Below are 15,134 nucleotides of genomic sequence, written 5' to 3' on the forward strand. Positions count from 1 at the left end.
AACCTCCCTCGGTATTTTATGCATGACTTTTCCTTGGGGAGAGCACACCTATCCTACTACAACGGTGGCCCTTCCTTGTAAAGTGCACACAGTGCTCACCGTGCACTCAGAGCCCCACTACAGAGGTACCCACATCCAACTAAAGCCACCAAAAGTGACCCATGAATTAAATTCCCGGAAGACGCTTTCTTCTTTTCAACAACATCTCCTGACTTCTAAGAAGAGAGCCATAAGTTCCCCTTAGGAAATTTAAGGATGAAATAAATACTTCTTTGCATACTTTAGCAAATAAAGACCCAAACAGCAAGTTTGGTCAGTGCTTTTGAGAATGTCAATTAATATAGCATACCGATACCCTAACTCTTCCCATGAATTAAGAAAATATATGACAGGTGATACCACAATATATTTCATATATATTTGTTCATTCAAATATTACTGGGTGATGACTATAAAACCTGAAAATAATATTTAGAAATCGAGGCAAGTTCTAATATCACCCTTTCCAGAGACTACTTTCCTCCCCTTTTCTACTAAAAGATCTAGCGTGGAGATGGTGCTTATCTCCAAATTCCAAATCGTTTAAACAGAGAAAGGCAGAATGGGGAGATAGCTGGTCAGTGGCTTGCGTTTCTTTGAGACATAGACTTAACGCTGAATCTTAAACATTGCTTTTTACTTGTGTTTTGTCTTCTTGCTCTTCTAGAAAAAAAAAAGCTCTCCAAGATGACTGTCACGTACTCCAGTAAAGTAGCAAATGCCACTTTTTTTGGATTTCATAGGTTACTCCTCAAGTGGAGGGGCAGCATCTACAAACTACTGTACAGGGAATTTATTGTCTTTGCTGTTTTTTACACGGCGATAAGTTTGGTGTACAGGTACCTTCCTTTGCATGTCTCTTATATGGCCATCAAATATCATGTAAGAATACAGTCTCAAAAATCTGAGCCTTTGGTTGCCGCTGACTTTTGCACTATGTAACCTCCTCCTTTGCATGATCCTCTCTTGCCTTCTTCAACTCAGGACAGAGTATTTTAATCCACACCTAACCGTGCTTAGGATGCTAAGTAGACTCTAACTATCATATTCAGGTGGCTCTCATTCCAGCCCCATGTTAATCGATCACAATGAGGGTTTAGTCATGCTGCCAGAGCTTTGCTAGAGGTACAAAAGGGAAGATTTATACGTAAATCGTCACTCAGTGATGATTTTGAATGGCAAAGGCCACGGATGAATAACCATTTGTGCCTATCTGCTATATCATTGATAATTTCAGTTTATGATTTGACAGCTTATAGCAACTACCGACACAAGTAACGTGTTCGTGAATGGTGTATATCAGGCAACTTTCTTTTGCCTGGAATGACAAGATCTTATCCAGGATGGTGCCTGCCAATCTTACCAATGCCTCAACTAAACCTGAAAACTAGTTTATTTATATCTTCTGAGTTCGGGGCATGTTACATTCACAACAGAAGATGTTTATTCTTTATAACATCACAAGCTATGCCTGTCAGACTGACAGAAAATTTGAGCAATATCATGTCCAAGAAATACTTTCATGTCTAAAATTATAGTCTTAATAAAATTTTATCAGTAATACCAAAGAGAAGTTTTATGAGTTTTTAAAATTAAAACTGCATACATTTCTACTCTGGGGAAGTTAAAACTTAAAAAAGCTGAAGGTTTTTGAGGCTGTATTTCCACCTTTTCTATGTACTTCAGTTTGTTCTTTCCTGCATACAGATGAACAAATTTGTATTATCATTGCCCTTACCTACCTTCTTTGCAGCAGCAGGACTCCATCTGAAGAAGAGGGATAGTAATTTGGCCAGCTGATAATTATCAAAAGTAGAATAGGAAGAGCTATTTTGCTGCCTATCAAAAATATCTGTAAAAGGAAAGTTTTATTTACAAACCTCTAATAATCTTTCAGATGTGTCTTATAAATACAATATTATTTGGACAATTTATTTTTGTGTCACCTAATTCTTCAGAATATGAAATGGTGGAAGGCACATGACGTTTCAGGATAATTGTCTCATTAGTTTATTTTTACTAATGTGAGTTTATTGCTGCTGCTACTGCTGCTTAGGATAGAATAGCATTCAGAGCAGCTGCATAGTAGCCAGAAATGCTCCATGGGGCCTCAACTTTTGCTCCAGGATCTTATTTATACCCCTCAAAATTGTATGCATATATTCCTTCTAAAGACCAAAAGTGCTTACATTTATAACTATGACCAATTATGCGAGTCATTCTTTGTTTTTTCAAGTTCAACTATAAAATCTTGTTAAAATAGATGTTTGATCTTGATTGAAGGTATACCAAGATCTATAGGCTGAATTTACCAAAAAAAGTCAAACATACTTGTAGAAAAATATAGACATAGTGTCATTCTCATGTGTACTAATAATCCTAAGTTTTAAAATTCTACTATAAGCAAATAATTATACTCAGCAAAAATCGTAAGACAAAGCCAGAATTCATTTCTTTGATTATATCTCTTTTTACTTTTGGATGAACTTGACAAAATCATCATTTTAGTACTTTCTAGCTAGTAAACTTTCTATGTAGCTAATAGCTGAATATTTTTTCCTCTGGCCAATTATTAATAATAACAACCCCTTTATTATCAATTAAGTATGACACCATATGTTAAGTAGTTGTATATATAATATATTCTTTAAGCCTCATAACATTCCTAACATATAGGTATTATTATCCCCATTTACCAATGAGAAAACTGAGGCTCAGAGAGATTTAAAAATATGTTCCAAGTCCAAATCTGTAAGTAGCAGGTCTGGGATTCAAACCTGGCTTCATCTGATCTTATGGTCTGTGCTTTCCACATTTAAATCCTTTTTGACCATTTATATTTGAGTATCAGAAACTGTTCTGGCTGTGACTTGTCATTGGCATGACCCTGATGGGCCTGTGTAACCCATTCCTGACTTCAGAACTTCTGACACTTCCTCCAAAGCCGAGGTGGGAACTCCAAGCCCACCCTGCACCGCAGGCCCCTCTGTAAGCACCAGCTCTTCATCTGCAACTGATTGGTGGCTCACTATTACCTCATTATCCCTCTGCTTCCTGTATCCAAGTTCTACTGCCTCAAACAGGCCTTTGGCACATGTTATAATGGATTTCCCAGGGATTTCTTCCTCCCTTAGAACAGCTGTTCTCATTCTTTCATGCAAATTCATCTGTGTTGCTTCTCTTTCTAGATCTTGGCCATTACTATTAACCTGCCTTGAGACCTTTCTTCTGACTCTGAATCCCCTCCCTATAATATAAACATCAATAATAGTTTCATTAAATGAATTTCTGTTGAACAATACCAGAAAATGAGTTTTGGTCAGATCTGTAATATAAATTTTTGTATTTATATTATGTAACTACAAACCCACCAAATATAGTAATAAAAATTTTTACTTCTAGTTATATCTGTGTTGTTTTATATTTTAAGTAATTGTAGGCTGTAAAATAAACAGTTATATCCTTTGAAGTACAGCACATATAATCAAGAATGTGCTAAGTAGCATATTCAGGAAAGAGTAAGATCAAGATGTCAAATTTAGGGTTATTATTTAGTAATTAACCTAATAACTGTAATTCACTTAATCAAGACACTTTTTTTAAGCCTACCTGATGAATAATTGAAAACTGGACTCTTTCATGGGGTATTTTGCTCTAAATCCAATGTATTCATCACATAAAAGCTTAAAATATAAAGTATCTAAAAATAAAAGTTAATAAACCCCACTGTCTAATGGCCAATAACATTTATGTATTAAAAACATTGGTACTTGAACCATTCAGCAATTAAAAACTTTTGAGATACGTCAGCTTAGGTAGGAAAAAACGTTATTGTTCCTTAAAAAAAAAAATTACAATTATTTGTGCTTAATTGTTTGCACTGAATATCACTTGCAAAGCAGGTGCAGAAGTATAATATCATAAAGGGCTGTGCATTTTATTTTTGCTCCAGATTGTTACTTACAGGAGCCCAAAAACGTTACTTTGAAAAATTATCAATTTACTGTGACAGATATGCTGAACAAATTCCAGTAACCTTTGTGCTTGGTAAGTATAGGTCACACGCAGAATGCAGCCACACAGCTGTCTCCGTTAGGATGACACGGATGACTCTGCATGGGAGTGTGTCCAAGCTGGGAGGCATGCCTGAAAAGACACTGCTTTGCAATAGAACCCCAACCACCCGCAAGGTTTGCCTTCAGGGCTGCTTTGGCTAAATTAACACCAAACAAGTTTGAGGTCATCATTTGTTATTGGACAATCAAGCTTCCTCTTCACTAACTGTCCATTTTTGCTGTCAATATTTGAACTCTAATACCCACTTACTGGGTGCTTATGGCATTGCCAGGCACAAATTACTTAATTTTTTTCTTTGGAGGGCAAAATCATAAGATACGGATAACAATGTATTTTTACACCCCAATCCCTAAAAAGGCTGAAATTCTGCTAAAAGCATCAGGGTCAACATGTCTGCTGTAAGAAATTGCTTTAGAGTTTCCTGTTATTTTGCAGGGTTTTATGTTACTCTGGTAGTGAACCGATGGTGGAACCAGTTTGTGAATCTGCCCTGGCCAGACAGGCTGATGTTTCTCATCTCCAGCAGTGTTCACGGAAGGGACGAGCATGGGCGCCTGCTCAGAAGGACATTGATGCGCTACGTAAATCTCACGTCTCTGCTCATCTTCCGTTCTGTGAGCACCGCTGTGTACAAAAGGTTCCCAACGATGGACCACGTGGTTGAAGCAGGTAATTCTGAATGACTTTGCCCTCCATGGACTGCTCTCAGCCTGGATGGGAACCCTCAAAATTCCTCTGAAATTTTCTTTTATTTATTCATTCATTCAAGAAACATTTATTGATAACCTACTATGTGTCCAAAACAGTCTTAAGAGGCAAAAATGAGTAAGACATACTTACTGCTCTCAAGAAGTTTACTTGGGGGCAAAGGAGGGAAAGTAGCAAACAGTCAACTTCAAATTAAGTGGCAAGGAGTCACATGGCTTTTAGGTAAATATACCATAATAATAATTACCATATTTATTAGAACCATTTTAATATTATCTGACCTTTTCTAGCACTGTATAGTTTATCCATTTTCATAAATATTATTTCATTTGGACCTCAAAAAATAAATAAATAAAACATGAGAAAGGTAGGAAGTAGATTCAGAGAGGTTGTGACCTGCCTTGGACCAACAGCTAATTAGCGGAAGAGCCAGAATTATAATTCAGGCTTGGAACTCCTAAGTTAATATTTTTCCCAAAACCTAAGTAGATTCTAGTAGGAACCAGCAATGTGAGTTTTCACCTAGGCACTGTAGCTCTGTTGTCTCTCTCTCTCTCACTCCTCCAAGTAGATGGAGTTGGGGGCGCCTGGCTGGCTCAATCTACAGAGGGTGCAACTCTTGGTCACGGGGTTGTGAGCTCAAGCCCCATGGTGGGTGTGGAGATTACTTAAAAAAAATCTTAAAAGAAGGAATAAATGCAGTTATTCAACCTGGGCTCCTGGACACAGTATGCTGAGGACAAATCATGTTGGAAGGATGGTTCTCTTTGGTGTGTTAATATTTAGGAGAGAAGCTGTTAAAGCAGCCCTCAATGGGATGCGGATTAAATGAGATCATTGTTGGCAGGCACTGAATAAAAGTTGGTTGTTGTGCTGGGTTGTTGTTAGTCAATCTGAGAGTTTGTTGGGATATATTAATGAATACATTTTTAAAAACCATGAGATGATTCTGCCTTTATATTGAGTATAGTCTCAAATTAGGTTGCTGTATCCCATCTCTTTTTCTGAAATGGCCTTGAAAACAGATTTTTTTTAAAAAGATTAGTATTCTGGGGCTCTTTTTGGAGGTTTTTATGCATGGGCATAACGAGCCTCCCTCTGACTTCAGTGACTCAGTTGGTTTGTGTGGAGCCTCTGATGGAGGACAGAACTGACGGAGCCAGGAGGGGCTAAAGCCTGTGTGGGTTCCTCTGTGGCCACCGCTGACATCACAGTGAACATGTCCCTCCTGTTCTCGTTCACTCCTCAGTTTCTCACAAAAAGCAGAAAAGGCGGTAGTTGGACAGCTTGTGCCCCCAGGAACATAAAGTTTGTGCACTGGGCAGCGGGGCCAAGGTTCCGAACCACTGCGCTTGAAGCTGGGGGAGCCACTCCAGAGGCCGGGTCCTTCCTGACTGCCCACGACCCACCACACTGAGGGGTCACCCACTCTGTGGACTGGCAGCCGACTCACCGACCTCTTGTTCCTTTCCCCCACAGAGAGGGCTGACTCAGTGTGCACACGGGCTCAGTTTCCAAGCTCCCCGAGCTGGACACATGCCTCCGCCACTGTCTGACTGTCCTTGGCCTGTGCCAATGGTTCTGGGAAGAACAGGAAGTTCAGGGATGGCGGAAAATGTTTGGCAGAGCCCCTGAGCCCAGAGCCAGGGCACCTGCTCCGCCTGAGGGCAGAGAGGGCTGGTAAGTAAAGCACAGGGCCCCCGGGGCTGGGGCAAAGGCTGGAGGCAATGCTGAAAGCACAAGAAAACCTACTTCCTGTCAGGTGACTTTCCTACATAAAATCCCCTCCCAGAAAAAGTACATGTTCTCAAACCTCAGTGCACATCAGATATTATTAAAAATCAATATTGCTAAAAACGCAGATCCAAGATACCACCCCCAGAGATTCTGATTCAGCAGATCTGGGGTGGTGTCCAGGAATAAATGGATTTAACAAGCCCCTGGACACTTTGAGGCAAGGAGTGCCTGGATCACATTCTGAGAAACAATGGGTTTTAAGGCGATCAGAGTTTCCCTCTAACCTCTGCGCCTGGCTTCGCGGAGGGTCCCCGCTACAAAGATTCAGGACTGGCCAGGAGGAACTGAGTGAGAGGGCAGAGAGAATGAAGACCAGCATCTCCTTCTGAAGCATCCGGCAATCCCTTGACCGGAGCTGGATGAGCAAGGTCACTCACCTGCTAGTCCCCCAAACTCTCCTTGCTTTTAAGTTCAACAGTCAAGTTCCAATAGTCTGGAAAATTAAAAGGACCAAATGCACCCACGGGGGTAATACATATGCTCTGATGTTACAGGTTAAATTTCTCAAATTAAAAATAAAATGGTTTCATTTCTGCTCACATGAAAAGAGAAATAACAGAGTGCAAAATAATATCCACCATGCTAAAAATTCCCTAAACTGGTCTGTTACCAGTTATTTACCAGAGGAGCTGTAACAGAAGCATCTCTATTATTTTGCCTATTGTCAACAAACCTGGCCTGGAAAATTCCAGTCATTCCAATCACCAGCCCTGGAAGATGTCACTCAATCTAAGTCAAGTCAGGTGCACAATCCAGACCTTCGCCGATTCAAGGGATGGCCTTAATTGGGTGTTTGCATTATGGAATGAGACTGAATCAAAACATTTTATCTGGTGTTTCACAGTGATCAGGAGAAAAAAATATTTCTCCCCAAAATTACTCACCAGAAGCACAAAAATAGGTAACGGGAAATTATCTACATTCCTCTAAAAGAAACGTTACTAAAGCTGTTGCTAAATCTGTCATGCATTTGCTTATTCTGGGTGTATATGATATGCCAGGCACCGTGCTGAGCACGGGAGCACAGCTCTAAGTGAGAATAGATCTGGTCCTTGGCCTCGAGGATCAGTAAAAATTGCTACAAATCTTTGCTCACATGAATCATTTTCAGAGACAAGCACAACTGTATTTACAGCTGAACTTTATATCTCTACATTGCATTTCTGTTTCTCCAAAATCGTTTCCTTCTGTGCTTGGTAGCCCCTAAGAGGGATTAGAAAACTGTAAAATTTGGGGTGCTGGAGTGGCTCAGTCAGTAAAGTGTCTGATTCTTGATCTCAGCTCAGGTCTCAATCTCACGGTCATGAGTTCAAGTCCCACATTGGGCTCAGGCGTGAAACCTAGTTAAAAGAGAGAGAGAGAGAGAGAGGAAAAGAAAAACAGTAAAATCTGAGGAAAGGGCACTGTTCAGCTTTCTTAAAGCCCCAGAATCATAACATGAAGTTCCTGGAGCTTCTTCTATAATGAGAGAGCCTGAGGAGACCCCATCAAAATTTTTATCGGCACTTAGGGTTAACAGACATTAATACAACTAAGCAAACTCCCAGTTGTCAAATGGCCGTTGAAACACAAATTCTACCTTTAGATTCACTGGCCGGAGGGCTAGCCCCGTACTTAGATCATATAACCTGTGATCTTCTCTCACTAAGCGAAATCAAATGGATGTTGTATAGTATTGACTTTCTGCCCTGTGGTCTGCTGTTCAAGTTCTTTCGGACACATTCCATGGCGCTGGGGCTCCTTGGTCTCCGTGAAATCTCTAGCTACTCAGCTCCAGAGAGATGACCAAGGGGTTGGTGGCTGTGCCAGTTTTTATTCTTGGCTGTACTTTCACAACCTGAGTCAGTTACCCCTATAGTCTCACATGAGGTGCCCAGAACAGACAGAATGTCATCCTGTGAGTGAAACTTGACTCACTTATGCACATTTGCTCTACACAGGAGAGAAAGTGCACGGCGGAGCTAGCTCTACTTGAATTAATGCCATGGATGGGTAGTCTCAGCGGGTCAGTGCCTGAAGATCCCACACAGTTCTAAAAGTTAAATCAAGGCATCCACTCAATGTTTCTCAAAGTATGATCGTAGAGTACATTTATTTATCAAGGGTACTTTTTTTTTTAAGATTTTATTTATTTATTTGACAGAGAGAGACACGGCGAGAGAGAGAACACAAGCAGGGGGAGTGGGAGAGGGAGAAGGAGGCTTCCTGCCAGGAAGGGAGCCCGATGATGCGGGACTCGATCCCAGGACCCTGGGATCATGACCTGAGCCGAAGGCAGACGCCCAACGACTGAGCCACCCAGGCGCCAGGATCAAGGGTACTTTAAATTGCACGTTCCTGGGCAGCTGGTGGAATTGGAATATCTGGGGCTTAGCACTTAAGAATCCCCATTTCAAACAAGCTCCCGGAAACACTGTAGGATGTTTGATCCACGCCGAGAATGTTAAAAATGGCACAGCCATTCTGTGCACTAGGGTAGATGTTCCTAAATTTTGTTGCAATTTGAAATCACTAGGGGTCTTTTAAAAATACTGATGCCTGGCTCCCACCCCCAGACATTGGGATTCAATAGGTGTTTTTTTCAAACTGGGCAGCGGGAGTTTTAAAAGCCCCCCCGACCATTCTAATATGCAGCAGAGTCTAGGAAGCACTGTACCAGAGCATAGAGCACACTATTAACTCCTCCAACCTCACCAGCAAGTCACCTCGGGTCTAGTCACTCAGGGCAAATGAAATTCTGGGCCACCTGGACAGGTGAGGATTAAGAGCACTGATTTGGGGGGTGTTATTTCCTCTGTGTCCTGTGTAGAAGGCAGTGAACTATATAAGGGGACAGGGATATGGCTGAGTAGAGATGTTTTACCCATATCAGGAAAAGAGAGAAGGTTCTCTGTCTCTGGTCAGCATTGCTATCCTAGAAACTGATTTTACTCGACCAAATCCTATTTCAAGCTTTTCAAACTATGGGTTGTAACTCATTATTGGGTTCTTTTTTTTTTTTAAGAGTTTATTTATTTATTTGACAGAGAGAGACACAGCAAGAGAGGGAACACAAGCAGGGGGAGTGGGAGAGGGAGAAGCAGGTTTCCCGCCGAGCAGGGAGCCTGATGATGCAGGGCTTGATCCCAGGACCCTGGGATCATGACCTGAGCCCAAGGCAGACGCTTAACGACTGAGCCAGCCAGGCGCCCCTCATTATTGGGTTCTTAAATCATTTTAATGGCTTGCAACCAACATTTTTAATGGAATGGAATGGAAGAGAATAGAATGGAACCGATCAGAAAATATCAGAGAGCACACCAGCTGGAAGAACCAATCATTGTTTGGGAACCCCTGTGGTTCATGTTTAAAAAAAAAAGAAGTCTGACATCCTGCCCATGCACAGCGTTTTCACAATGTGATGCCATCTCTCTCCCTCAACCTCTCTTACCTCCCTTTGATTTTTCCAGTTGACAAGGATTTCTAAACTTCTACCGTTAAGTTTAAAGGAGCGCTGTAGTTGAATCAGTGCTTTGTTCCACTCATTTTGAATGTACAGTACAGAGACGAAAATGAGCCAAGCACACTGCAATCTTCCTGAAAAAGTCATCTCTCTGAGAAGGGCTCAGATGCTGAATGCACAACTTTATCTTTTAGAAAGAACTGGCAATAAACCCATTCTGCCTTCAGGTTCTGAGATGCCGAGCTTTTAGTTCTTCTGCTAATAGAGTCTCATTTGCACTTGCACACTCTGCTTTAAAAGCAAAAGACATCTGCCTCAGAAGCAAAAGACATCTGCCTCAGCTTCAACTGAGGCAAAATAGACCAACTGTACAGCAGATGAAAATCTATAAAGACTGGATAATTGTTTATCAGGGGACTTAATTAGGCCTTTGGCTTGAGGGCAATAACATTTTGCCTTAAAGTAGGAGGTCCTACTTTATCAAATCACAATTCAAGTTGCCATCGTGTGGGTGTGTTAAACTCTGGTTTGAAATATTAAGGAGGTTTCTTGGGATAAGTATGAAAATTGCTGAGCAAAGCTGAACTGGCCAGAAAGCCAGAAGGAAGAGAAAGCAAAAGAAGCTCTGGGCAAATGTAACAGCAAGATAAAATAGCAATGTCAGGGCTGTGGATAGGGCCCAAGGGTACATGGCATGGAGAGTGACAGGTCAAGGTCACAGGGTCGTGTGAGGACCAGCCCAATTGACAGGACTACCAAACTGTGGCAGATCAGTGCCTGTGGATCACACAGTCCTAGAGATGAGGGAAATGACCACATTCTGAGAAAGATCACTGGTCTCTGGTTACAGTGGCCTGAAGTCCTGATAAAGGTAGCATTCCATTAAACGTTCTTTCAACTGATTTGACCAACAATCTATATATATTTCCTTGTAATCGACCAATGACTTGATTTCCAAAGACAGGGTTAGTTTAGATAAGACATGTGACCCTGCGGGGAAAAGCAAAACCACCATGCCTGTGCACTCTTGGAGGACACATTAATGTCTGGTTTGTCACCCATCTTCCATGGAGCCTAGCAAAGTACTCTGTACCTCTGGGCTGAAAAATTAAAAATCACCAGCTTTCCTTGCTCTGCATTTCCCCTTCCAATTGGTGGGTGTCCTACCTAGGGGAGGGCTAACTCTAGCTTTAGGGTCTGCCCTGAATAAACCCTCACTCTGCATAGTTGCGTTCTGCTAAGAAGCCAAGAACTTGCCAGCACAAACTGATCCATACTCTTGAACAAAAAATAAGCAGAGGTAAAGTTATTCTTTGGTCAAATGACAGAGATTGCAGCTAGTATATAAATGGGATAATTTTTGAAAATTGCAGTATAAATCCCAAGAATATAACTGCTAGCCAATGGATATGAAATGTATGAGAATAGGCTTGCAGGTAAAGCATGAACTACTGCTGCAAATCTTTAAGTATAGATCCAAGACAGGTCAAGTTTATTAACTTCTTGTAACAAGGTTCAGTCATGCTCTGCAAGTCTTTAAAAAGAAAAAAAAAAAAAGCAGAGTATCTGGATCAGGCAACAACTTTGAGATGCACTGAGAAACGAGAAGAGAATGATCAGGCTCATTATTTTTGACATCCAGAGGAAGCCCAATTCCTCAGACACGGGCAGAACCCTTCTAAGCTAATATAAATAACCTGAGCATTATCTAAAACGAGTCTCCTGTTGGTAAATATTGGCTTTGTCGTTGATAGCTAGGTTTACTTCAAATACTGAAGAAATAGAATCTTCATTTGGCGAGGTAGTGATTTTCTCTCTCTTTTTTTTTTTAAGATTTTATTTATTTATTTGACAGAGAGAGACACAGCAAGAGAGGGAACACAAGCAGGGGGGGATGGGAGAGGGAGAAGCAGGCTTCCCACTGAGCAGGGAGCCCGGACACGAACACGAGGCTCCCTCCCAGGACCCTGGGATCATGACTTGAGCCGAAGGCAGACACTTAACTGACTGAGCCACCCAGGCACCTGCATCATTATTTTTTAATAGCAAAAAACTTAAAACAACTTAAATGTCTGTTCAAAAGAGGACTAGTTAAATAGAACATTGTATACGATTAACCATTAAAAACAATGATGTTGCTCTGTATGTATTAACAAAAAAAAGATCTCCAAGATGTAATCAAAAAATAGAAACAAATGACAGATATGTATGTAGTGTAAAGCCATTTGTGTTCTTAAAAATTAAGCCTGTACGATATTTCTCTGGAAAGATACACAATACACTGGTCATAGTGATTCCTTCAGAGAGGGAAACTGTGTGGCTGGGAAAATGAGACTGACTCTTCTTATTAATATTCTTTTGGCCCTTTTGGGTTTCTGTACCATTTGAATAACTCAAAAATTTTTTAAAAAAATAGAAAGTCGGGCGCCTGGGTGGCTCAGTTGGTTAAGCGACTGCCTTCAGCTCAGGTCATGATCCTGGAGTCCCGGGATCGAGTCCCGCATCGGGCTCCCTGCTCGGCGGGGAGTCTGCTTCTCCCTCTGACCCTCCCCCCTCTCATGTGCTCTCTCTCTCTCATTCTCTCTCTCAAATAAATAAATAAAATCTTTAAAAAAAAAAAAAGAAAGAAAAAAAATAGAAAGTCAAGCGTAAACTGCAAGCTTTTAAAGTACATACTTGAGGGGCGCCTGGGTGGCTCAATTGGTTGAATGTCCAGCTCCTGATTTCGGCTCAGGTCATGATCTCAGGGTCATGGGATCCAGCCCCACATGGGGCTCTGTGCTCAGTGGGGAGTCTGCTTGAGATTCACCTTACTTCCTACTGGCCATCTCTGTGAGGGATTACCACCGTGCCTTGCCTTACATATTGTTGTTAGATAACTTGTGTGCATTCACACATACACATTCCTTATCTCTAATACAAGTATAAACTACTTGAGGCAAGAACCTTCATTTTATGCATTTTTAATATCTCCCCATTGTATGCTCACATAGTAACCATGAAAATATGTATGGTAAATGTATTAGTGCTAAACTAATACTGCATAATTGCACTATTTTTGTTTTGTGCTAAAGGTTTTATGACAACAGATGAAAGAAAATTATTTGACCATCTCAAATCTCCTCATCTGAAATACTGGGTTCCATTCATCTGGTTTGGAAATCTTGCAGCTAAAGCCCGAAAGGAAGGTAGAATCAGAGACAGCGTTGATCTGCAATCATTGATGACTGTAAGTACATCACAAACCATCAGTATAAGATGCTAATCAGAGACCAACAGGCATCTGGATGTAACAGGTTGTTCTGGTTCCAAAGGAACCAGAAAGACTGGGCTAGTATCAGAACCCTCAACATGCAGGACAGGAATAATACACAGGTTTTAAGTCATATTGATTGGTGGTGGTTGCTTGGAAACTCTGTCTAAACAGAATTAGGCTTTGTAATAGGCTCTGTAAGAAAGTGTCCCTTAATCGATTAGCAATAGCTGCCAAGAGTTCTGAATGATCTGGTGCCCACGTGGCATATTTACCATCCCTGGCTCCAGGATCCTAGAATAAAATCTGGAGTACAAATAAACCTGCCCAGTCAGTTCCCGCAAACTGGAATTTCCTGAGGTTAAGCCAACTTTTCAGATACTCCAGGAAACAAAATGATGTTTTCATTAAATGAAATAACCCTGAGTTCATCTAAGAAACAAATTTACAGAAGGGCTAGATAGACATGTACCATGACAGTCTTCTGCCTGAATTAGGCAAAAAGGAGTGAATGTTATAAAAATAACTCCCAAATTAACTCTTCTTCCCAGTCTTACATAATAACTTACACATGATAAAGGGGGGGGGGGGAAATCAATGGATTCGAGTCCTTCCTGCTCCAAAGAGAGATATTTTCTATTAATATAAGTGTTGTAAAGTCCTCATTTGAGAGGGTGGGGGCGTGCACCTCTTTTTTTCTAAAATCTATAGTAAGCATATTTTCAAAAGAGGTAGGGAAACAACAACAACAACAAAAAGTCTGCTCTCCACAGAAATTTACCAAAATGGATAGAAATGACTTATTTAAAATATTGTTAAATAAACCTTATTTAAAATATTGTTAAATAAACCTTATTTAAAATATTAACCCCTGCCTTCCCATCACCACTTTGGGCCAATATACATGTTGGAAATTATGGATTCAACAGAGTAGGGGATAGTTCTATAAAGTGCTGATTTAATATTTTTTAAAATGTCCAACTGTAGTCATCCTTTTTGCATTGTGGAATGATGTTGATTGTCATTTTCAGAATTTTCCTTTTGGAGTTGCCTTCAGAACCAATTACCAGCCTTACCAAGTCAGCCTCATCATTTACAGACATATTCATAAAAGCCATGGCTATATTATGAATCCCAGGAAATATTTGTTGCCACACCCATCATTGTAGTAAACTGTGTTTTATCTGTTTTTGGCTTAGGAAATGAACAAATATCGCTCTTGGTGCAGCCTCTTATTTGGCTATGACTGGGTTGGGATTCCACTGGTCTACACCCAGGTATCAAACACTTTGCACGTGGTTTTTCCTCGCTACTTGCCGTGGGTGCCGGGCGCTGGGCTCTCACTCAGGCTTCTCTCCACCGCAGGTTGTCACGCTGGCTGTCTACACCTTCTTCTTCGCCTGCCTGATTGGACGCCAGTTTTTGGATCCCACCAAAGGCTACGCGGGGCATGACTTAGACCTTTACATTCCAATCTTCACTCTCCTGCAGTTCTTCTTCTATGCAGGATGGCTCAAGGTAGTCCACGGTCTCCATGCCTGAGATCCGCTCTGTAATCCCTGTCCTGTTCTACACTCTGCACCCTGGTCCTTTACTGAGTCACTCATTCAGGAGCCCTTCAAAGGTAGATTTAACATTTAATCGCCCAGAGATGTCATTACTTTTAAAGTAGGGATTCAAGAGGTGGTGAGTACCGTATTACATCAATCTGAAGCGAAGAGATTACAAGAACACTCTTTCATGGCTACTGATTTTTAAGTCTTTGTGTGCTCCCATTAAGATTATAGTAATGTAATTAAAGTAATAACTGTAATGTAA

General features: G+C 41.0%; 1 protein-coding gene across 3 annotated transcripts in view; it reads left to right on the forward strand.

Annotated features, from left to right (window-relative positions):
- Window positions 1-726: 726 nt before the first annotated feature.
- The window catches only part of BEST3 (bestrophin 3), a 31,951-nt gene continuing 17,543 nt past the window's right edge, over window positions 727-15,134 (forward strand). The window contains exons 1-6 of one of the 3 annotated variants that reach the window (XM_021678597.1): window positions 727-878; window positions 3,992-4,086; window positions 4,552-4,785; window positions 13,138-13,292; window positions 14,516-14,593; window positions 14,682-14,834. In XM_021678597.1, the coding sequence (XP_021534272.1) occupies window positions 727-878; window positions 3,992-4,086; window positions 4,552-4,785; window positions 13,138-13,292; window positions 14,516-14,593; window positions 14,682-14,834 (867 nt within the window). Of the gene's footprint in view, window positions 879-3,991; window positions 4,087-4,551; window positions 4,786-10,257; window positions 10,314-13,137; window positions 13,293-14,515; window positions 14,594-14,681; window positions 14,835-15,134 lie in introns of those variants that run through there. The other 2 variants (XM_021678600.1, XM_021678598.1) reach the window with 2 other exon arrangements.

Source organism: Neomonachus schauinslandi, chromosome 5 (genome assembly GCF_002201575.2).
Source record: "Neomonachus schauinslandi chromosome 5, ASM220157v2, whole genome shotgun sequence".
In the NCBI taxonomy this organism is placed as follows: Eukaryota; Metazoa; Chordata; class Mammalia; order Carnivora; family Phocidae; genus Neomonachus; species Neomonachus schauinslandi.